This window comes from Struthio camelus, chromosome 1 (assembly GCF_040807025.1).
Source record: "Struthio camelus isolate bStrCam1 chromosome 1, bStrCam1.hap1, whole genome shotgun sequence".
Classification (NCBI taxonomy): Eukaryota; Metazoa; Chordata; class Aves; order Struthioniformes; family Struthionidae; genus Struthio; species Struthio camelus.
The window spans coordinates 135289319-135314021 of NC_090942.1; the positions used below are offsets into that span (position 1 = coordinate 135289319).

Below are 24703 nucleotides of genomic sequence, written 5' to 3' on the forward strand. Positions count from 1 at the left end.
CCCCTTTGCATGACTTTTTTCCTGGTTTTGTATAGTAGTACCAGTAAGTCTGCCAAAATGCAAATTATACATTTTCTACTAAATTGAAAATGAAACATTTTTGTATTGAAAACACTATTTCTATGCTGCCTTCTGTTGTCTGCATTGTGTTTGTTGGTGGTAAAATATATGCACACACATGCATACACTGTAAAATCTATATATAAATGCATCTTTTTATGTGCAGTTAGGATATTATATTTTAACTAGTGCACAGATTCAGCCATATCTGTTGAATTTTAGGTAGAGTATTATCCTTTAATGAGCTAAATAATTAAAAAATTCTTAAGTAACTGGAGGCCTCCTTTGGTATCAAAATATCTTATCTTTAGCCTATACTGATTGATTCAGTAACTTTGAACTCTTTATATTGATGCTACATAATGAACTGTTAATAATTTGTTATTTTATATATTATTTTTAAAAAGTAAATAATACATCTTACCTGAATTTCTTTTACTTTTGAATGTGCTGCCCCCCCCCCTTTTTTTTTTTTTTAAATGAAAATGTCAATAAGCAAATGCTGAACACTGCTTTGACCCACAGTTATTTTTAGAACTGGATGTACTATAATTTATTCTCAGCAGAGACTTTGCTTGTACTTGTGTTGAAGTGGTATAATCTTTTTTTTGATTATCTGTAGCTGTGAACTACTGTGTTTTGAAAATGTGGAGTTAGATGGTTAGTACCATTTATATTTCTTTTACAAAAAAAACCTGCACAACTATAGCTACTGACCTCAGAGTCCCTGAATTGAGATATGTCGTCCGAGAGGGCTTTTGAAACTGCATTGTGTTAACTTGCAGATTTTCCTGACAGTAGATTGGTAGGAGTATCTACCAAGATACAAATAATACTAAAAGTAGTTATTCACATACTAATTTTATTTAATGAGGTGAAATTAGCCACTTCTAGATTCTAAAGGGGAGGTGTGGGGAACACTTAATTCAGATGTGTAGGGGCAAAATGCTGAAATATGCACCTGCGTGTTTTGTAAAATCTTAGGCTACTGTGTTTTACTTTAATCAATAGACTTTATATGCAGCATTGCAAATCCACTTTATGCAGCATCTTCTAGTCAGAAATCACTGTAGGAAAGGAATGTATAGTACTCAGGGAGTTCAAAAGAATGCACTTATACAGGGACCAAAATCATCCCAATTTGCTATATTAAAAATATCTACTTGCCTAAACAAAATTAGAAATGATAAAAGTTCAAACAATTTGTTAAACTCCTTATAGTTGTATTTAATGGGGTCTTTGTAGTAATTATGTTTCGGGTGGAGACATGAGGTTATGGAGCTATACGGCAGATTAGCAAAATTCTTTTTTCATTAGTAAAGATTGATTGATAATTTCTCTCTGCAAGTTTTAACAGAGAGTGTATACCATCATAGGTGTAGTGATAAGTTAGTTATCTATGCCAGTAGTGACTGGACCAAATATTGATATCCAGCCTTCTGATGCAGACGAAGACTTGCAGTTAAGTTTAAGTGTGTTTATCAACATTCAGTTTACTGAATAAGAAATTCAATTTACTTTTTGAATAACTTAACCTGCAGTCTTGTTGGCTTACACTAAGACCCCAATTTCGCTATGAGACTTGTGTATATGTTAACCTGCAAAAGTGCAGAGACTAACTGGCTTCACTTGGTGCTGGCTGTGTGCAGGTGAAGAGGTTCTTACTGTACATATCTCATGGAAAATTGGGGCACAAGTTAAAAAATATATATTTTTACTGTTTTTATCCCTTTTGTGACTAATCTATTTCTTAATAAGCTTATGGGGCAGTGAAGACTAATCCTGCCTAAGTAGGCTTTCATGGGCTTGTTATGAGTAGTAGGGAGTATTTCATCGTTTTCATCTAGGGCCAGTCTGGGCAAAGGATATGTTTCTGGAAATCTCGTCTTCCGTGATTCAGGTGTAAAGAGAGATGACCAAGACTTTAGTAAAAAATAATGGTAAGGGCGTCTAAGTTATGTCTCTGGCTCTGTGTCTAAGCACCTTCTGAAGTTCTGAGCGTTAAGCGTCTGTCAGTAAAGTGTTTGGTGAGTACCTACACTTGGAAAGTGAAGAACCCAGGTGATTTTTAGGTGCTCTGCTTTTAAGTTCGTGTTTAACTTCAGGCAGCCGGTTCTGCAAGATCTTGCTCAGGATCGTAGTAGTAGTTATTCTGTGAAATTCTGATTTGAATCGTTGGTTTCAGCTTCCCTGAAGTTGTGTCTCCATTGAAAAGCTGGCAGTAACCTCCTGAGCGTTAGGAATGATTGGAATTTGCTTCAGTTTGGAACGTGTGGGGGTATGTCAGAATGCTTTGTTAAGTTACATTGCTACCATGCTCTTACTGTTTCAAACATCAGATATAAAATTAGCTTACGTTCTCTTTTCCATTGCCGTGGAACTTTTGAGACGCTTATTTTTGTTGCATTGTATCTCAGAGGGATATTTTCTTTTTCATTAAAAGGTTCTGTCTGCATTTGCTTTTAGTACCTAGCTCCAAACAATTTAGTGTTTAAATAAAAACAAAACAAGGTTGGCAAATAAGAACTCCCTATTGCTATCAAATTTTAAACATGATGATTAGATTAAAATAGGGTCAGTTTTAAAAACTTCCAAGTGGCTCTCATTCATCAGGGAAAAGGTAAGTCGCACTCTGTGATTAGTAAATTTGAGGGGATTTTTTTCTTCTCCTGTTCCCACTTCACCCTTTATGTAGTATCAGAAAGCCTAATCTCACATACTTATTTAAAATTTAACACGTGACCTGCTTTTAAACAGCAAATGTACTTGCCTTTCCTTGAAAGGATGGACATAGTGAGTTACAGCTTGAGCTCTAGTTTTTTTCACATTTATAGTAAAATGTATTAAGTTCATGTCTTAATTTTTTGCAGCTAGTTCCAGGAGGGAAATCTGTTTCCATATGAATCAGAATGGACAAAAAGTATAGTGCTTCTGTAAAGGGCTTGAACACTGCCAGTTCCCATTCAACATGCTGCTGTCTGTTTTCATGGGCCAGATTTCCCCCCCCCCCCTTTTTTTTTTTTTTAAGTGCTACATAAAGAGAAAAATCTCTTCCCTTCCTCCCTCCCCCCCTTACAGATTTGGCAGTAGTTTCATAGTGGGAGGTAATAGGTGGCAAACAGCCTTTTGAACATTCAGTCCCCACTGATTTAGCTGAAGGAAGGTGGTACTTGATTTTGGAAAGGATCTGCTATTTCAGAAAGCCCTGCTAGCAAGAGGGGCTACTAGCAGCATATCAGGTAGTTGGCAGCCTGCTGTCATCTTTTGAAAAATGTGGATGCCCTACTTCCCGCAGTATGATAGCAGTCCTGTTTTAACTAGTTCTAAGGTTTTGAGACTTTAATGTTTCTCTGGCCTCTGAGATTTGCAGCTGTTTTTTCTTAAGGCCCTCCTGCCTTAAAAATACAAATGCTGCCTTTTTTACGCCGATAATATATATTTGTATCGGGGATGAAGCTTTACCCGACGCTCAGGAGGCAAAGGATGAAATTCAGCGTGTACAGATTAAATTAGATTTTAAAAGAAAAACATTATTTAACTCACTATGTCCTTTCTTTTGCAAAATGTGGCTAAGCATTATAGGGAGATGCTAATGGCTCTTTTTAAAAATAAAAAAAACTTTAAACCAGTGTCTGTTTTATAAATGAAAAAGTCTTTTTAGAGGTGGAAATAATCCCATTTGTGGAGATGTGTTGCCATTCAATGAAATATTTTTCCTTACAAAGTGAAAGTAATGAACTGGGCCCCTGATTCTCATAACACTTCCAAGTATGTACTTCACATACGTGAACCATCCAATAAAGGACTGTAAAAGAAATGGAAAACTGCAAGGTACTTAGAAGAAAACAAAAACTCACAAATGTTATTAAACCTGTGTTTAAGTGTTTACAGGGTTGGGGCATCAAAGAAAACATCCGTTCGACTCTCCTTCATTTGACAAAAAATGGAAGTTACTTGGCTAAGTATGTTCCGTGACGTGTGGCAGTGTTCACTGAAGGAGCGTAGGAGAGAACGTAACGGGAAAGCTTGCTCGATTCGTCTAAAACAAAGCTTGCCAGTGTCCTGGAGCTAACATTTTGAGGTTTTAATGTTTGTAAAACAATATAAAGCTGCTTAAAATAAATACTAGTGACTACTTTTGCACCTGCACTCTGTTTTTTGAGAGTTGGTAAGTAACTTAGAATTTCCATTTTTGTGGGTAATCTTCGTAAAAATATAGTCATATTAGCAGGTGGCAGGAAAAGTGACTTCTGAGCACAGCTTTCCTGGATTTCTAAGTTTTTCACTTCCAAATTTCAACCTGTGCTTATGTAGTCTTCTATAATAATTTTCAAGAATCAGTTTCAAATACCTTCGGATTAATATTCAACTGGTACCAAGGGGAAAACCACTTTCTAGTTGCAGGTGATAGTTTTTATTTATGGCTCTGGTAGAAAGCCTTGCTGTTTAAGTCTAGAAAATGCAGTGTTATATAGGACTGCAAAGCTAGCTATACTTAGGGGGCTTTTATTACCTCAGTGAAACCCGTGTAACTTTCATGTCAGTTATGGGAACAGGTGGAGGGAAGAGCGAGCTCTGTTTTTATTTTAAATGTTTTCCCCTTATATATTGTTATTTTTGTAGCTCTTTTAAAAATATATTATTGTACGCCGAAGAATGCAATTCCACTCTAGTCTCCCACTGCGTTCCAGTGTACGATATCAGATTGTGTTGAAAAGAATGTATTTGATAAGTTAACAGGAAAAGTTGTTTTCAGACTCTGTGTTGGTGTTTAGCAATTGGAAAGACTTTTCCTATATAAATTTAGAATAATATATACATATATATATATATGACCTCATATGTACATTTTGGATTAACTCTCTAATGACTAACCCAGGGCTGCTATAAAATTCTTCTAATAATTTAAGAATTGCCTCTTTTTAACTGTTTTTAAAAGCATTTTTTCTTGTCATTTTTTGGCAGAAGGTAATTTTCCCTTGCTATGGATACAGTATGTTCAGACTTGCATATGTGCTCTGTTCTGTTTTTAAACTGAAAACATGTATAAAGTGTGTATAAAGAAAAGTGTAAATAAAATATTTTTAATCTTTAAACATTCTTGTGTAAGCTGTGTAATACTTCAGTGCAGTGTACCTAGATAACTCTCTGCAGTACTTAAAAGTTCAGTTGGTTAAGCAAATAATCAAAAATGTTAAGTATAATTCATAATGCTCTGTTAATGGTATGTGTATCATTATCACATAATGCAGTGTTAATGTTAAAGTTGTCCCTACAAGAAATGTTGGAAGTCCTTGTGTAGCATCAAGCTTTCATCTTTAGCTGTATTTTATAATCTTCCTTGTTTTAATTGCTCTGGTACATTCATGTATCTACTCTGTATTTCAAGCTGGAAAAAATGTTCTGAGTTGACTTCATAGTTAAACTTGTAACTCAGCATCTAGACATAAATTTAAATGATAAAACTAAAAATTGATGCCAGCCTTTGTTAGTCAGAGTCCAGAAGAGTCTGTTCATAGCTATCAAACATCATTGAATTGGGGGCCCTGAGACAGCCAACATTTATTACACCTTTGGACCTGAAAGCGTCAGATGTCTAAGCCATACTGCTTTAACTTTTCTGTAACGAGAATCAGCATGCGTTTTAGGATTGTCCTCTCAGATTAGGACAAGAAGAGGAAAAAAACATAGCGCAGCAGACTGTGGTCTTTACTTATTTTTCTTAAGCAGTCTGATGAAAACCTTGTCAGTGTCCTGTTACATTTTTCCTTTTGTTTGCCACTATCTGTTTCTCAGCAGCCTCTCACTGTCAGATCAAAGTCAGTGGTATAAAGACCTACTATCAGGAATGTTTGAACATAACTGATTGTTTCATCTTAGGTTCTAAAATAACTTTTTGATTTTTATTTCAATATTGAAAATGACTTAAAACTAGACTTGTATGAAGTCACTATTTTTTTTTTCCCCCTCCCTCTTTGGTAACTTGACTTCATCCTACATACATATTTAATGAAAGATACTGCAGATGCATTTGTATTGATCCCAGTGGAATACACCAGTGGAGAAAGAGCCTCTTTGATTGTGATGTGTTCCCATTTTCAGTTCAAAGGGAGACTAAATGTATTAGACTGATATGGTGGATGAGAAGATGACAGCAATCCCTTCACATTGTAGATTTGTTATTGGCAATTATTTTTATTCATCTTTTTAATCTCCCTTCTCTGTGAGACAGGTCATACTTTTGACAATAGCCTTCTTCTATGACGTTTTGCTGGCTGACATTACTTATTTCTTAGCACCTTCTCAGTTGATTGGGAATCCCAAATCGTGGTTCCATTATTTCACTAAGGAGAGCTCTCAGATTAACTGGTTCGTAGTTGCTTGTGTCATACTCTCTTTTTTGGAATATCTGCCCTTATTTTTGGCAGCAGTTCGGGATCATTTGTGACCACTTGGTTTGTGTGCGTGTGTGGTGCTAAATTAACGTTAGTTTGGCAAAAGGGTGGTTTTTTTTTTTTTTTTTTTTTTGGCTAATTCCTTCCAGGCTCTTTGGTAGAGGTTATCCACCTTTGCTGACTTGAAATCTTAACAGATGTTCCTCCTTTGTTACAGATTTTCCTTTTTTTCTCTCTCTTTCTATTCCATCCACACCACAACATGGAACAGAAAACTCGTTTCAGTATTTCAGATTCTTTATTAATTAGGTGCATTCTGAGTTTGTAATGCACTTGTTGACAGATGTTTCCTCTCCCCCCCTACTTTGGCTTATTGTCTTACTGATGTTTCAACATCATCTTTTAATCAGAGGAGTTTCTTGTTCAGTGTAACTTTTTTGGCATGTGTAAAATTTTGGCCCTCCCAAGGGAGAGGGTAGGGCCTATTTGTAAAGATAGCCTTAACTTCTTATTGTAACACTTTCCACTTTCACATTTGATGTGTTAGTTACACTGAGAGATGCTTTAGCTAATGCTTAGAGTTAAAAATGTATGACATCATGATCTCTGTTTAAGTGTCCACCAACTCCTCAGTCTTCTATCCACTGCAATGAATGCCAGCATTAAACATCTCATGTTGAGTGCCCAGCCTTTCAGATTAATCCTATATAGCACTTTAGAAACTGAGAAAGTATTGTTTTGTCATATGTATTTATGCCAAACATGTCTCATGATAAAGTCACCGTTTGTAACAATTCTCATACATTTTATGGATAAATGTTGCTGAATAAATTATTTTTCTAATGAGATACATGGTTTTATTAGTTAACCCTCTTACATTATTTAATTTTACCAGATAAGATGATGATGTCTTACCAGCAGCTTCCTTTCTCATATCCATTTTCAGTATGTCCTCAGGCATATCTAAGCATTGCTTCATTTGCTTTTTTGTCATATGGTTCACCTCACAAATTTCAGTTAAACCAACATAATTCTTTTTCTATATGAAAATCTTTATCTCCAGTAGTTCATTACCTTAGGTCCTAGTATTGGCATACAGGCACTGTAAAACGTCACGTGTGTAGCCCTTTATGCTTGGAGATAATATACGCGCTGTGTTACGGGTCTGTTTATATATTTGAGTAGTACTGAGGAGACTGTCAGACTTCTCTATCCCTTCTTTGTTAAAAGAATTGAGCAATGCTAACTGAAACCAAATACTTTCCCTATGTGCTGCTTTTTTAGTTTAACTTCCTTAATCCCAGGGGAATAAAATAAAGGTTTCAGTATATTCCTTTTCTCTGCTTCCCTTTTCGGATTTCAGAAGTCACAAAATGTATGGAATTGTGTTCATGACAGTGACGCTGATGCCAGTATAAAGCACCGCATAAGCACTTACTGCTGTATTGGTGTGGCGTAGCCTTCGTTTTCACTCCTGGAAAGCAGGGAATTGTTTTGCTCTTTTCTTGCACTGCTCAAAGTCCTGTTGGCTAATTTATTTCTAGGATAGAGTCCTAATTACTTGTAATCCTTGGTTGGCTGTGGATGTTCCATGGGATTTGTCTCATTTAACAGCTGTTCTTGGTCCTCCCTCTGGCTCTTTACAGGTTGTTCTCAGATTTTTTTTTTTTTCCCCCCAACATTGGTGGCAATTTGATACCAAGAACTTATTTTAACTTCTGATGGCAATTTTTAGTATTAAAATGAAACCCAGAAAGTTAAAAATTTGTCAAGTTTCAAAAGACACTTTAAAGTACAAAACCTTTTTCCTGATTCTTGGAGTTCATGTATTGCCATCTAGAAGTGTTTCTTACTATCGAGTGATATTTTTTTCCTTCACTGTTTCTTCTGACAGGTTATCAGAACACTGAAAAGAAATATACTGTTAGACAAATCAGGTGCTGATAATTAACTCAACTGTAGCTTTTAATTTAAAAAAAAAAAAAAAACAACTCAACATTTGGTGCTGATCAAATTATTAACAACCTTAGTGGAAATTTTTGGTTGACTTCTGAAAGATCTGCATTCTGGTTCAGTACTGTTCCCCAAAAGCAAGGGGAGTAAGGCTGAGCTCTACATGAGTTAAACTAAACATTCTAATCACAGAAATAGTATAAACTTTCTAATGCCCAAATAATGAACTAGCCCTACTTCACAGTTCTGAACCTTACAAAGTTATCACACTTGCTCAGTTTTAGTTTTGCCCTCGCTTTGCAGTGCAGAGTTGTTTTTATTTTGGTTTTCCACAGTGAAAAACAATGACAATGAGTATACATTTTGCTAAACTCGTTAAGTAGGTGTAGGAAGCGATGCTTTTACATTTGCAGTCTGTTCAAAGCAGAACTGCAAGCATTCAGAAGACTAAAGTTTAGTCATTTTCCAGTGCCCTAACTTCTGAAGATTTATACATTAGCTATGGATGAAAATCATCCAACATCCTCAAGAGATAACGCCTGGGACCAAGCATACAATTTAGCTGCTTCATGTTCCCATTCTTCATCTGTAAGAATAGATTGATCCTCAGGCTTTTCAGCTTGTGCGATTGTAGCTTCTTGATGTTCAGTGAAGTCACTCCTGTTTGTAATATCCAGTTTCTGTGCCTGTATAATACCATACATTGTTATAAAAATACAGTAACAACCTATTAAAAATTGTGTGATATAACTTCATAAATGGAGACAAACTAAATCAAATCACACTTGAAATGTGCTGTTCTTATCTATACAAATGCCAAAGCAAACTAAACCATGATTCTTTTAGCTGTGCCAGGACTGGCTTATACAAGACTTGTGCAGCTGACAAGGTGAAAAGGTAGTTTCACATGCTATACTGGAGAGAAACAGTTGTAAGTAAAGACAGTGTCAGTCTGTACACCATTACCATATGAGCCCTTAGTTCCTACAACTAAGCTGGCCTTAGCCCTCCTCCGGGAAGAAAACATATGAATGATTTCGCATTACAATAAGTAGATGGTGATAACATATGCTAAAGGTAGAAGGGGGCCAATGAACAATCTAGAGAAAAAGCTAAGGGAAAATTTCTAGATGGCGATTTTTTTTAAGTGCTAGTGAAAGAACCTTGCAAAGTCTCTTTTAGAGTTCCATAAACGCACTTCAGGGTTAAACATATGTAAGGTCAGGTGTTACTCTTAAGTGATAAATGCACCCAGAATAGACGCAATACTCTGAAGGTGCTAGATGTGGTGGGTTTTGATTAACGTGAGGGAAATTTAAAAAAAAAAAAAAAAAACGCCCCACCCCCAAATCAATGGAGACGTGCAAAAACAGCCTGAATAAATGTCACTTGTCATGCTACCAAAGCGGAAGAAAACGTAGTGGGACTTCTTGGCTAAAAAGTACTCTCCACAAAAATACTGGATTCGGTCCTGAAGAACACAGCATGCATCTAATTTTGCATCATACCTCTTTTTCTTTCTCATACAAATAGGCCCTCTTCATTTTTGCTATCTTCTGTCGAGCTTGAGAAGAGCAACGTGTTGATTGCATGGACGCTGTAGTGCGTTGGTAAGAGCAAGACGAAGAGGTGACTGATGAATTACATGGAAATGACGACCTAGAAAAGAGTATTTAAAAAAACAACTCGGTAGCTTCTCCCAGAAAGGACGTTATCTAGGCTGAACAAATGAAACCATGAAACCAAATTTTATCTTCTAGAAAGGGAAAGAATAAAAAAGGTTTTCTCTCATCCTCTTTTCCTGTTACATCAAATGACAGTGGTAGTGGCGTTAGCAGGGAAGAAATTTGGACTTTTCTTAATGTGGCACTCACTTCTGACTCCCTTCTTACTTAAGCTGCCCAAAAAACCTCTGCAGAGCGCTCTGGTTCTCTTCTGATCCTTAGGATCCTCTAAGGTTTCGAGTCCCAGGCTAGAGGCTCGACAGGGAAGCAAGTCAGGACTCAGACCAAGGCTTCACTTATTATGTAAGTATAGGCATCACTGTTCAGGTATGCAAAGCCTTCCCTGTGTCTCAAGGAACAGCTAGCTTGCATCGTGAAAGCCATAGCACAGCATACAGCGATATATCTTATATGCTCCAGAAGTTTTCTCTGTGTGTGTGAATGGGAAGTCCCACGGACTTCACTATAACTCCTCTCACTCCTAGCAGCGTGTGTAGATTCCTTTAGAAATGTTAAAATGCAGTTCCTTTACAGCAGAAATTAAGGAGGCACAAGGCAGTTAAAACACTTCTAGTAATATAAAGTACTAATTGTACAATAGTATATGTAGTATATGTATATATATTAATCATAATATATACTATTTTTCATTCATGGGGTAGATATCTCTACATACATGATCCTCTGGAGGGGGACAAAAAATAAAAACCCTTCAACATTGATTACAGTAAAAAAATGAGTTATAAGTAATAGTGACATTCTTCGCTCACTTTGTTAATTATTAAAGAGGTAGCACAATGAAGAGAAGAAAGCGTGCCTTTCCTGAAGAATTATTTGGTAGCCCAAAAGCAGTCATCCAGATAAATAAGATACTACATTTAATATACAAGATTATGTAGATATTGATGTCAATATATTTATAGGCACATGAGGTGAAGATATCCACATCCCCTTATTAAGAAATTAAGGATTATTGTGAAAGTGATTTATTTATTAAGTTAAAAGATTTCATGTATTAAATATTTTACAAGTCTGGCAACAGATACAAGACTTTTCACCTTTTAGCCTCAGTTAATGTCCAAAATTTATTCATTTATGTGTTTATACTTGGAAAGGAGTTGGAATTATTGTGATTGGTGCTTAAGGGCATCAAAAAGATATTTGTTAGTTTGTATGTTTTCATTGTTTTTAGTAGTATACAGCCTGTGCACTTCAAGATGATTGCTACACCTTGCATTAACTGTCATCTCTGTTGGTAGCATCAGCAACTTGTTAATAGAAGAGCTACTCATTTATGCCGAAGGAAGAGCCTAGAAGGGAGTAATTCAAAAATGCTGGAACTAAAGCTATTGATTACTACAGTAAGCCAGAGACTTGAATTATGGAAGGAAAGTTAGGTTGCTTAACTATGGTAATATCAAAACAGAAACTGTATTCAGTTGGATTGAACTGCTTTTTGCACAACAGGTTTCTCTCTTCTACCTGTCACCTGTCTTAGAATATAGAATCTTTACTTAGAAAGCACTGAGTATATCTTGGATGCTGTCAGAATGTGACAAAGCTAATGACAGCATACAGAAATTCAAGTACTGAATCACGTAAGAGAGGAATGCAGTAATCTCTTTGATGTAATTAAAGGTAAGTCAGTGGGAAAGCACAAAGAAATCTGGAATAGCATCTGCCTATTCTTAACACATGATTTGCCTGTTGAATATATGACTTCAGACCTTGTGGCTGCCAAAACAGCACCTCTGAAAAGCACTAAATGCAAAATACTTTATACACGGTAAGCTGAAAAGCAAAAGCACAAGGTAAGCTTCACTCCAAATAAAACAGTATCATTAAATACAAAAACCTGCTTAACCCATTTTTTCCAACTTAGAGAATGAATAAAACAGAAAGAATGAAATAGGATTTCTATGAAAATACAACTACTCCCTTCATAAGGCACTGGATGAAATCTGTCATCATACACCCCTATAAAAGGCGGTTCAATTAGCTGTTGAACAAATATGTGTTAAAAGTGACAGTGACCTAAGAAACAGATCATATGCTTTGGAGACCTACCTAGAAAAGCTGTATACCTGACACGTCACATCCTACTGTGCTTGGTGCAACATACTGAGAAAGACAGGTTGACAAGGAACGTCAGGTGAAGCGGCTTGAAACTGAAAGTTTAGTTTATTGGAGCCCTTGTAGTCATACATTTTCTATTAGCGCATGTTTTCAAAATAACTTGGAAGAAAGAGAGATCTGCCAAACAGCATTCCTTTAACTTAAAACACACACAAAAGCAGTAAGAGGCAGAAAAGCAGTTTACTGTATAAAGACTTTAAAAATGAATTCCCAACAGGCTGACAAAAAGTAGTGGCATGTCACAGTATTATACATTCCTTTCAATAAAGAAAAGGTGCATGGAAAAACACATTTTTTGGAGGGGAAAAAAAAAGATATATCATCAAAGAGAACATCAAGATAAGCTAGCCTTTCAGAATTATAGTTTTCCAATGATCAGTGTCACTTAATGGGTACATGTTACAAACTCAAATTTAAAATCCGACCCCCCCCCCCCCCCCCGCAAAGGCATGGCAAATAACTGTCTAGTAAAGGACTATTCTTTTGACAAAAAATTAAAACTATAAAAAAGCAATCTAATACAACATTATGAAAGATCTGAGTGTAACAGCTAAGTCAAAGAATTAGGAATAAAGTTTCTTAAATGGTACTTTTGCCTGGACCATCTTCATTTATGTAGCAACATTTTCAAATTTCTCTGAGCTGCAGTTTTCTAAAGGAAGTATCTTTCACAGGTGTTTAGAAAGGCTAATTACCAAGTAAAGTGAAAAATACTGGCATGCAAAATAAAATTAAACTTGGTGCAGGTTCTTACCTAATATTAGAAACAGCCTTGAGTTGATCATGCCAAAGCTCTTTATTCTGTGGCCTCAGCAGCAGCAACTTCAGCTCCTTTTTAAGTCTGTCTGACATTGTTCTGGACTGTGCATAATCCATTATGTCATACACTATCATTGTCCTAGGGAAATTGTTCAGAGACAACCTTCTCCAGCAATTATTCCTGCCACCAAAGTATGCAGGGGTTTCATCCAGATTACTGATATACTGTCAAAGAACAATACACCCTGTATGAAAACTAATATATTTGTATTGGTCTTTTCTATAAAGATTTTCCCATTCTTTTTTTGAATCAGACATATCAATTACCTTAAAGATGAACTTGCACATTAAAGAAAAAATGCATTCAAGATGGTGGAGCTCCATAGTCTGCTTTACATTTTTGTTTGTTAAAAAAAAAAAAAAAGGTATCTGTTCTGTAGATATTTATACCTGCATTATGTAAGCGTATGAATAATTGCTGTGTAATCACTGAATTTTAAAAGATTACAAAACTATGTATATTTAACATTTACACCACTGTATATGCAGTAACAGCTGGACTTTACTCTTCTTGTAACAAACTTAAATACTAAAACAGTTAAAAATCGTTCTCCTCCATTCAGTTGGGAAATAGTGTCAGTCCCATCCACAGCCTGGGATTGCACTTTGGTTAAGAACTAACCAGAACAGGTCCTATTAGTTTACCTCAATGGCATCACTCTTCTTTTTGACTCTCACGTCATTTTTATCTTTGAAAATTTTCTGCCTCCAACCCTTTGAGGATGAATAAAATACATCAAAAATGTGGCTGCCTTGCAAATATCAGTCAGAGTCGGAACGTGTACTCTCACAAAGCTGCTGTAAAATAGTATGAAATCACTTTTCCGCAAACGTTTGCCACAGCCTTACTGCTTACTTTCCACAGATATAAATGACTGCAAAAAGTATAATATTATGGTGAAAAGACCCAGTATCATTCTTTACCTGTAAGTCACTTATCTACATTTTAGATAAAATCCTAACTTCCTTGCTAAAGAGGGAATCTTCACAACCAAAATCTGTAATAAAATATCTGAAAACATTTCCTACGTGCATGTAGTCTTTCATTGTAGCAACATCTGTTTCATCTGTTATCCTTTGCTTTTGGTACTGAAGCTCGTCTTGTACTAATTGTTCATAATATTTCCGATGTCCCATTAACTTGCAAGCATCAGCTGCTGCCTGTAAAATACAGCAGAAAAATATAATAAAACTTTAAAAAGAAAAGATAGGCACAAGCCTGCAGTTTTCTTACTTCACCTCAAATTATTCCTGACAATCCTCCTATCTATCAACAAATAAAAAGGACCCTTTGCTAATTTACAGACAACTCCTAGAGAAACTAGAGAAGCATTGTCCAATTCTACAATGTGATAGTGAAGCATTCCCACTGGTCTGGAAAATATTTCTTCATGCTAAACCTGTTTCCATCAGGTCTATCAAGAGACGCTAAAAAAGAATCGTAAGAATTTTTTTAAAGATGGCACAGCAAAACGTAGTTGTTACAAATAACATTTAAGAGTGTGTGTGCCTCCTCAGTCTCTCCATGATACCTTAATAGATGAAGTATCTGTTCAAAGTTCTGATTAATGTCTTCTTTGAGAAGCTTTAATTTTATACAAAAATCTTTTTGATAAAAATTTCCAGCTTTAAGAGGATGCATATTCCAGAAGGAGTATTAACTATTTCAAATTACTATAATTTTTGGACCTGGACATTACTTTCTTGATGTACTTAATTATGTGGCTAAATTAGAAGCCGTGGCTCCTCTTGGAGACATAGGAGAAAGGACTACATGAGTGCATTGCAAAACAGAAACCTTATTCAAGTGCTCTTAACACCCTCTGGTGGAGTCAATGTTCAGTCAATACCTGGGCAGCAAAGGTTCCTAAACTATCAGGCGGCTACATTAGGTGGCAAAAGTTAGGAAGATTCCCCTTCAAGAGATACCCCTTCAAGATAACCCCTTCAAGCCTAGTTATGACAGAACTGCCTCACAACAGAACTGCAAGGGCAACTGTATGACACAACCTATGGAATGTACTATTCCATACATAATCTACACCAAAAACATAGACAAATGCTTTCACATATTTTTGTGTAAAGCTTTGTGTACGCTTTAAGCTTAAAGATAATTTTTCTTTGCTAACTGCAAATTAACAGCGTTCAGTAAAAGCAAGTTACTTGTTGGCATCTGAAATGTGTTATGCGACCAAGACTGAGTAAGAGAATAAACACCTTACACAACGTCAAAAATAACAAGCACCAAGATACCGCTAACTGATCAGAAAAAGACCACACATGAACACGAAGTAAGTCACCTCATTTGATGGACTTATTATTCTTTTTCCACTAATGTACTTGCTGCCTTGGCCTTGAGTGTGGCGAAAAATCTTAAACACGATGAAAGGTGGAAACTCCTGACCAGCAAATCTGAAGAAACAAAGAACACAATTAACTGTAATATGAGAACAGACTTCTGACGACTTAAATCAGAAAAGACTATTGCCTTGTTTTATCTTATCGGAAGGCAATTTAGTACTCATTATTTCTGATACAAGCTGCAAAGAACTTGCTCCAGTCTAACTTGCTCCAAGTGAACTGGAGATCCCACATCCTGGGTTGCAGAAAGCAAGGAGCGCTAAAATATGCAGAAAGGTGTAGTTTTATTTTTTAATTTAATATTTTGAAAATGGAAAGGTAGGGAAATCCATCTTTTTTATCTCTGTACTCTAGCCCCATCTCAATTCTAATGGCATTAAAACATTTCTGAATGTCCTATTGTCTTTTATAAAGGCTGCAAGATAACACATTGAACCCTGTTTGCTTCATGAAAAGCGCTCTAAACATAAGCCCAGAAGCCAGAAACAGTTCTTGTGGGAGGTAGTTTAAGTATGAGTAGTTGAAAATACTTTGTAAATAACTCCCAAATTAATGAGGAGTCAGTACTTAACAAAAAAAAAAAAAACACAATTAGTTGAGCTGGGTTGAAGAATGCAGTAAAACGAAGAGTAATATTTGGTGACTTGAACTAAAAATGGTTAAAAAATGGCTGCTAAACACACATTTTCATATCTCAGTGATCCTGGGAGTTCTTAAGATCTCAGAACTTTCCAAATAGCAAATGTTTTTGTCTAAAGTAATAGAGCTCTGTGTCTGAAAGTCCATTGAAATTCAAAGGAACGACAAGGTTCTCACTGATTTTCAAAGACGACTGGAAAAATAGCTTGAAAATCCTTCGTCTAAAGGAAGACAGAGAATTACTAAAACACGAAATCCTTACATACAAAGCATAGGATCAGTCTACTCATATGCGGTTAAATTGAAAGACTGGAATTTAAGTCTGCAGAAAGGAATGGTATGATCACAATGCTGGCATGTATTTTCAAAAATCATAACCCTAGAATACTTTTTTCATGTGAAGTATGGCTACCTTAATGTAATGTAATGATTTAAAGGATGGCGTTCAGGCAAAAAGATTTATTCTTGTGATTGTACATTGATGAAGAAATGCAAGATTCAGACACGGGGCACAACTGACTTTTACAGGTAAATGTTTCCATGAAAGTCCAGTGAGAGGCTGTGGGAATTGAAGCAAAGCAGCCGAGACCACCTTAATAAGGGGCCTGTAACTGACCACAATAGCCTGTAAAATTCCATTAGCTAAGAAAAGGTCATGAACTGTTATGAGCAGCCTGGCTGCTTTTGAAAGTGGTTTTCCTCTGCCTGAAGTCATAGATAGAATATTGTAATTCCTCTGGAAACATTTTCTTTTAGGTTGTTTTTCATTCGGGACTACATGGTTCTCATTTTCTTGCACGAGTCACGCCCAGAGTGCCAGATCAGAATGTTTAATGAATAATGTGTATGTAAGTCTGAGACTTCCTTTTTTTTTTTTTTTTAAATGAATGAATAAGTTCTAAAGAGATGTTTCTACATTGGACATCCCGAAAGTTGGAATATTTTCTATTACCAAAATTCTTCCAGTATATGGTAAGAAATAATTCAAAATCAGATCCAAGTCCAAAGTACATCCAATTTTAAAAATTCAAAATGTGCTTGATGTGTTCCCCTTTTACATGAATATCTATTTGTTACACTTTTAATATCACAACATATGGAAATCGTGAGCCCTGACTACATAATTATTTCTAAATTCCTAGAGCAAAAATTGCTAAAGCAACCTGGTAAAGACAAAAAGAAGCTAATTTCTCCATTCTTTGCTGTAGCAACTGTCAAATGGCCTCATAACGCCTTACCAAACTTTTTAAAAATATTCAAAACTGCTGGAAGCTTACATGGGAAATTTTAGTCCAAAAGATACAATCTGCAAAAATATCTGTTGTCATAAATAAAGATGTAAAATTAAGTATCGTTCCAACTGTAATTTTGCCTGACAGCGTGCTTAGCAAAAGCAGGCAGAGTACTCTTTTGTCAAGTTACGATCGCACCGTATGCTGGATTGGGGCGAACCCCGAATTGCGTCTACTTTACCTGAATCTGACCTTACACCTCATGCTAGGATCTTTTATCAGTTCAGCTTCTGTTGGGCTCACCCTTCTCATAATTTCATGCGTGATGCAATGTTCCTGAAACAGATCGAAATACAAACTTGAGCTCTTTTGGCTCTCGACGGCTTTAACGTCCCACACCTGCGCTTTACAGAGGAATCGTGAGCGGTCCTCGGAACTATTTCATTCGAAAACGTGGCCGGCCAGTACAAGATGCTTCTCCCCGCCCCCCGCCCACGGGCGCGGCAGCCCGCGTCCGCGCCGCCCGACGCCCGCGTTCCCCTCCCACGCGCAGCGCAGCGGCGGCGCCGGCAGCTCGCACCAACGGCCGGCGGGGGCCTACCGCGGCGCGCACCGCCCGCGTCAGCAGCCTGAAGAGCCGCATCTGCACGTAGCGCCGCCACCCGCGCTGGATGGTGCGCGCCGCCGCCGCCGCCGCCGCCGCCGCCGCCATGGCGGAGCCGGGCCCCGCCCCGCCGCGTTGCCGGGATACCGCGACGCGCAGCGCGCGCCGGGGCCGGGGCCGGGGCCGGGCGCGGGCGCGGGCACGGGCACGGGCACGGGCACGGGCGCGGGCACGGGCACGGGCACGGGCACGGCGCCGAGCCTGAGGCGGGCGCGGCCCCGCCTACTCGGCGGGTTGGCCTCTTGCTTCCCGCCCCGGCTTCCGTAGCGGCGCGCGACCTCGCCGACGTCACCAGCGCAGCGACGCGGCCGCCGCCACGGCCAGCCCGCGCTGCTACCGCCATGTTCAAGGTGAGGAGCACCTCCCCTGCCCCCCCCTCCCCCGCCGCGCGCCCGCGGCCGTTACCCGCCGCCGCTCCCCCTCCCGCAGCGCCCCCCCGCCCCCGCAGCGCCCCCGGCCCGGCTCCTCCGGCGGGCCCGCGCCGCTCCATCCCCGCACGGGGGGTCAGCGGCCGGGCTCGCGGAGGCGGCGGGGCCGCGAAGCCCCCGGCCCGGCGCCCTGGGGGCGGCGGCGGCGGCGCCTGGCGGGGTCTCGCGGGGGGCTCTGCGGCCAGGCGGCGGCGGCGCGGCCGGCAGGGGGCGCCCCCGGAGCACCCTCAGCGGCGGCGCGGCCGGGCCGGGGCGCCGCGCTGGGCTGTCCGCGGGCGGCGGCGGCGGCGGATTCTCTGTCAGCCCCTCGCTTTCTGCGTTAAAGGGACGTGGTGTTAGTCGGTCGCACAGACTCGGTGCTGAGCACTCTCACGTTGTTACCAGCTAAGTTTTTTTCGACTTAGAGCTAAACGTCTTCTTAAATCGGGATTATCCAGGGACAGCTATGCCCAGATTATTTTGCGGAGCGTTTTCCTTACCTCTGGCAAGCTACGAGTTTTATATTTGTTGCAGTCACCTAATCTCTCACAGGTGTTTTAGAGTGAGGTCAAATATTCTATCCATGTTGCAAAAAAAAAAAAAACAAAAAAACGGATGGGACCCCTTCTGTTATTTAAATTAGGCCTTTATTAGACACAGCAGCATGGAATTGTAAGAAATTGTAAGAAAGCAGCCTTTCTTACAGGCTTTGGATTCATGTACATAGCTGTGAAATTCGCTATCTTAGAAGTTTTTTAATTTTTATGTGGGTTGTCAGCAAAGTCTGTGAAAAGGAATAGATTTCCGGGATCTGGGGTCGAAGGTCTTTGCCTCTGAGGTTAAGAGCCCAGACTTGCAACAATAGCAAGTTATGTAAGGATCCTTATGTAAGCATTTGCTGCCAGAATTATTTAGAGTCCCATAAGTGACACTGAATTCTACGTTAAAGGGGTTATATGTGTGCTGGGGCCCTGGTTCCAATACCAAATTTTAGTAGGCACATCAAACCTGTTAGACACGGTTCATGTTTTTCAATGGAAGAGTGGTACATTTTTAAGAAGGAACTCTGTTTTATAAAGAACACTGAAAAGCATAGAAACAAAACATTTTTTTTCTGATTCCAGATCTTGTAACTTTGAGCTACGTTACAGTCCAGTAATTAGAAATTAAGCTCACAGCTTGCTTTCTTTTCTTTTTTTAGGTGCACTACTTGTCAGTTTGCATTAAGCTTGGTTACAGATCTGAAATCTATGGTAGGGTTTTTTTGTACTGCCATAATATTACTGCTCTTTTTATAACCATTGTCATTAGGGATACTCCAGTGCTTAAGGCTAGCCTGATTGCTGCTGCTAAGAATAGGGAAGGTGGCTTCTTGGTCTTGATGTTTGTGCTTCAGGTAAAAGTAGTGCCCAAGAGTGGGGTTTGTTTGTTTGTTAGCATTGGGAGATAGGAGGAAGAAGGCAAGAGAATATGCAGCTGCTTTTTATGTTAGGGCAAATATTATCCTTCACAAAAATATAATTAGGATTTCCTTCCTTTTACTCTTCCTCTACCCCAGTTTTGACAGACTGACGATCACAGTAGCAAGTGAACTAAGAAAACAGACATGAGAAAAAAACAACCAAAGTTCCACTTAATCGTTCACTCTGTTTTCCTATTTGTATTGGGAACTAATAACAGATTTTCCCCGTAGGTTTTTTTAATTAGGAGTTAAAAGCTTTTGAGAAAGACAGTGAAGCAAAAGAATGAAAGATATGATAGGCTTTTTCCCACCAGTTTTGGTATAGTTTGCAGGTGAGTGATCTAATGCCTATAGATAATGATAAACTCTTCAGTTAGAAAAAGGAATAAACTTTTTTTTTTTAATTAATGAAAGTACAGAGCATTGCCTAGAGAGATTGTATGTGATCCTTTTTGTTATCAATTGAATAGATATAAGACTGAAGCAAGTTGAAGGCACAGCTCCATCAAAATGTTTTACTAAAACAATTGGTTTAGTAATATTCCTAGTACGGTATTAAGAAATGAGATCCTAAAGTGAAGTATGGAAATGGAAAATAGAACAGTTAATCTTTCATACTACAGAATAAGTGTTTTATTGTGTGTATACAGCACTTCAGTACTGATTATATGTGTCCTATAGACTGCACGTGAACAGCGTGCTTAAGGAGAGATTCATCTTGCACTTTCAGTTGTTAATTTCATTTTGTTCTTTAAGATGTAAATACAGAACCCTTGGAAAATGTCTGCACTTCAGTATTATGATAGAATGAATGATTAAAGTTTTCTTTTTGAATAGTCCTGTGATCACTGACATCTCTTTGGGAAGTCAAGGGGATGCCATTCTTGTGTTATACTGTTTGTGTGCTTGAGATGCATGTGCATATTCACATAAAACACTCAAATATTTAAAGCATTTGGATTTACTACTTTTGTTGGTGACGTTTAACACCATTTACCTTATTAGCAAATTATGCAAACAGAAAGAAAAAACATACCTGTTTGACCCGGTAGACTCGACTTATTTTTCCTGATTGGAGGTGATCAATAATTAATTATACTTTTATTTTACAAAAGATGTTATTGCTGTTGATTTTTGTAGGTTTCTTTTATACGAAGGATGCTTGTAAGAACATTAAATTGAAGATGTAAAAACTGTATGCATACATATAACAAATGTTTGCCGTAGTCAGATATTGTCTCTGAGTGACTCCCTGAAGTTGAGAGGCTCATTTCAAAAGCCTTCCCCACTGCTAACACCTTTTGAGTGGAGTATATGTCACTGATGTAATAGTTGTTGTAGCAGAGCTATTAGTTTATTAGAGTTGTTTCAAACTTAGGCTCACAGGAAATACTTGAACTCAGCATGGCAGTTCAGATGACTGGGAGGCGTGGTTTAAAAAAATTTGGTGCTGCTTTGAGGAAAGGAAGGTGAATGAAGTAGATGAGTATCTCGATACCTTTTCTAGGCATATGTTTTGTTTTTAGCATTAGAAGAATCACAGCAAGTAATATTTTACTGAAAACATATTTTCAGAATGAAAATGCATTTCAGATTTTTGCCTTTTCAGTGACAGAACAGTTTTGCAGTGAAATAAAAGAGAGAATGAGGAAAAGTATCCTACGGTTAATAATGGTTAGTGGCATTCATGTTTTTGTTTTGGCTAATTGAAGTATGTGAAAAGTCTTTGTTTAAGCAAACATTATTAAAGATTGCTCATGTCTTTCGTTAACTGTGAAACTGAGTTGATCTGGTCATTGTGGTGTTTCGTTGTATTGCTGTAATAATGAGTCTGTAAATACAAGTAAGGAAAAACTTCAGTTTTAAGCAAGTTTTTCTGTCCCTTTTGGTCCATCAGATCCCTTGCATCTTTCTGGAAAACAACCATATGGCCTAGTTCTTATGTGCCGTTTCTTTGCACACGAGCAAACGTTTTCAGGAAGTGTGACAACTATATGTTCTAGTTTTGAGTTTGGAGAGTCTCTTGGCTTCGTTTAATGTTTAACAAATATTCAATCTGCAAAGCAGTGGATGAAATTTGAGTTGCAAATACTGATCTGTATGCAATAAACAGCCTGGATAATCTTTAAGCTGCTTTCCAGCAGTTGTACGATGGGCAGAGGCAAAGTTTCAGACTAATCCTAGGTAACTGACCTACTAGGTCGGTTATCATTACAACAGCATGAAAGATGCATTGATTTAACATGGACTTCCATTTCATGAGTAGTTAGATCAATATAATATCCTTACTATCACTGGAAAGGAAGAGGTCTTGCTGCCTGCTCCTGCATCCCCTCTTCCCCGACCACACCTTCCTCTGGTGCTCATTAGACTGTTTCGTGAATGGGTTAAATTTATGAACCCCGCAAAGAGCTCACCACTTCTTCTGCAGGATTAATCTTTGCCAAATTAGCAAGGTGAATTGCCTCGCAGTGCAACCCTCTGGCCCCCAAAGCTAGGGCAAGGGGGAGCAGCAGGACTTTCTGGGTGGAATGGATGCTGTGGGCAGAGTCAGACCTCTCCAGGTTGGTGGCCACAAGGCATTAGATTCCCTCCTGCTGTAATGGGGAGAAACAAAACACAGACTATTGTAACTCTGCACAAAGATATATCTTTATCCGTTTAGTAACGTGAAGATGTGACATTGAAAGGTCCTCTGTTTTAACTGCCTTCTTGGGGTGAGCATTTCCTGTTTAAAAAGGATAAGTCTTTGTGGGAAAATGGTGCGTCCTTGATTAGTCACACATCTCAATTTTTGTTTTTTTGATTGAAGCATTCTCTTCTGTTAAGAAATAGAATTTAACGTAGATCCTGAGTATGGGAAGAATTATATTCACCTTCTACGTGGTGATTGTGTTGTGTGATTGAATCTGAGGCATTCAGATTCACAGTCAAGTGTCTGTGATGGTACTAGCAGTGCTGTAATTTGTGTCTCACATATAAAAGTAGGAGACAGTCCTAAAATTCTTAGAAGTCAGTGATTATGTGATGACACTTTCAACTGTAGGTCTCATTTTCTTCCCTTAAATCTAGATGGAGGCAACAACTAGAAATAAGATGCTAAATCTTTTGGTATTAACTGCAGAAAATAGAGACGTTATGGACTTTCATAGAATTGCTTAAAATATGAATTAAATAACGTAACGTTGTTAGGATCCATACCGGCAAAGTTGGTCGTAATTGTATTTCAAATAAGAGAAAACAGAAGATCATTTTGTGAGGTGAAAACTGAGGAGCTTAACACGTATAGCTGCTGTCTCCTTTAGCCTTAAAGCTTTCTAAATACCTTCTGAATAATTTGTGTGTTATCATTTGAGAACCCAAGAGCATTAGGTTATGTACTGCTGGCTTCCCTTTCTCCTGACTTCCAATCATCTTAATTTATCACCTATTACCATATAATGGGACATAAATATTTTCTGTATGGGGTGTGTTCAAAAACATTGCCTTCTCGTTTTGACTTACAGCTTACATGCCCTCTCGTGATGTTTCTAGGTAATTCGACTGGGGGCCACCCCTGTTAGCCTGAGCTTGCTCTCTATCCAAGTTTATGCTTCCTCTTCAGAGAAGGAAACTTCCAAAAAGGAGTTGCTGAAAGTTGATGAGGTAAGTATGGTTAGCACCCTATTGCTCCTCTACCAATGGAGAACTAATTGCAAAATTCTGAAAGGCAGAATATATTTTGAAGAGCCAATGCCTTTGGGTACATCTCCTCACCTTCTGTATCCTTGCCTCTGAACTCAATTCTCTGTTTTCGGTAGTAGAGAAGTCAACAGGGTGTTGCATTTGATGACCTCTGCTTGATAGTGTCAGACTTGCTCATGCATAAGATCTTTTTCATACACTAAAGCCTTCTGTCCTTCATTCAGAAATTGTCTTTTCCCTTTCATAGGTTTACCTGGAGTCACGTTTCAAATCCACAAGGATATCTTCTTTGTTTTTTATCCAGATAACGCCATGTGTTTTTATGACAAATACTATTGTCAAATTCTATTACAATTTCATTTATGTTCTCAAGAGAAACAACAAAACCAGAAGCTTGTATTTCTAAAAGTGCCATAATGTATTCTCTGTTTTACAAGCAAAATTTCTCTTCTGGTAGTGCTTTAAGTCCTGTATTGGCAGCCTACAGGCTACACTGCCTCCGCACGGAAGTATGTCAATTTTCCGTACTTTGCAGCATTAAGACCTAAGTAGCAACAAATATGAAAAGTAATGATAAGGAAATTTAAACCTATCACTCTATTGTTTCCTTAAGATGTTTCAGATGTCTTGGTTATATCATAATTACAACTCTAAAACATCCTGACCTATCTCAAACTGTAGTGTAATTACTCACCAGTATTGTTGCATATACTTTTAACAGTCTTGAACATTAGAGAGATATAGTTTGTAGTTCATAACTAGATAAAGCCTTATATCTGTGAGAATTTATAGTTGTTTTAATAGTATCGTTAAATATTTTAACCCAAGCTAAAGTGTTATTTCATGAGCAGTGGAATTATATGAAGCTTATTCTTCTGTAGACTTAGGTCTTTTGGATGTATCTGCATCAGTAATTCACTTGCATAGTATGAGAAGATGAATAGCTGAAGCGGTCTCCTGGCTTCACCTCAAAGGAAGAACTTTAGCTTTGCTGTTTGTACACCCTGCGCCTCCATTGGCTTGAAGTCAGTAGCGGGGCACCAGTCAGGGGTTACACATGTGCTGAGTAATCGGCTCGTCCGTCAGCTTCGGTGAAACAGCATACGCAGAAGTGGAGTTCTGGCCGCCTTTCTTTAGCATTGACAATGTGTATGCTAGTTTGGTTCT

The 24703-nt window shown here is 38.2% G+C and overlaps 2 protein-coding genes across 16 annotated transcripts in view; one reads left to right on the forward strand and one right to left on the reverse strand.

Annotated features, from left to right (window-relative positions):
• Positions 1-6588: 6588 nt before the first annotated feature.
• C1HXorf58 (chromosome 1 CXorf58 homolog) lies at positions 6589-18049 on the reverse strand. Its single transcript, XM_068917649.1, has 7 exons — positions 17921-18049; positions 17561-17655; positions 15388-15499; positions 14117-14248; positions 13023-13252; positions 9917-10067; positions 6589-9094 (listed from the first exon to the last, which is right to left on the reverse strand). Exons 1-7 carry the CDS (start codon positions 18029-18031, stop codon positions 8921-8923), a joined length of 1005 nt encoding a protein of 334 aa, XP_068773750.1. The 5' UTR covers positions 18032-18049; the 3' UTR covers positions 6589-8920.
• Positions 18050-18132: 83 nt separating this feature from the next.
• The window catches only part of APOO (apolipoprotein O), a 44302-nt gene continuing 37731 nt past the window's right edge, over positions 18133-24703 (forward strand). For 2 of the 15 annotated variants that reach the window (XR_011136040.1, XM_068917671.1), the window contains exons 1-4: positions 18310-18333; positions 19592-19643; positions 21462-21526; positions 23387-23497. Coding sequence is in view for 13 of the 15 variants with exons in the window: in XM_068917671.1 (XP_068773772.1) it covers positions 18325-18333; positions 19592-19643; positions 21462-21526; positions 23387-23497 (237 nt within the window). In the remaining 2 variants the exon portion in view is untranslated. Of the gene's footprint in view, positions 18334-18623; positions 18795-19591; positions 19644-20083; positions 20185-21445; positions 21527-23386; positions 23498-24703 lie in introns of those variants that run through there. The other 13 variants (XM_068917707.1, XM_068917659.1, XM_068917682.1 and 10 more) reach the window with 13 other exon arrangements.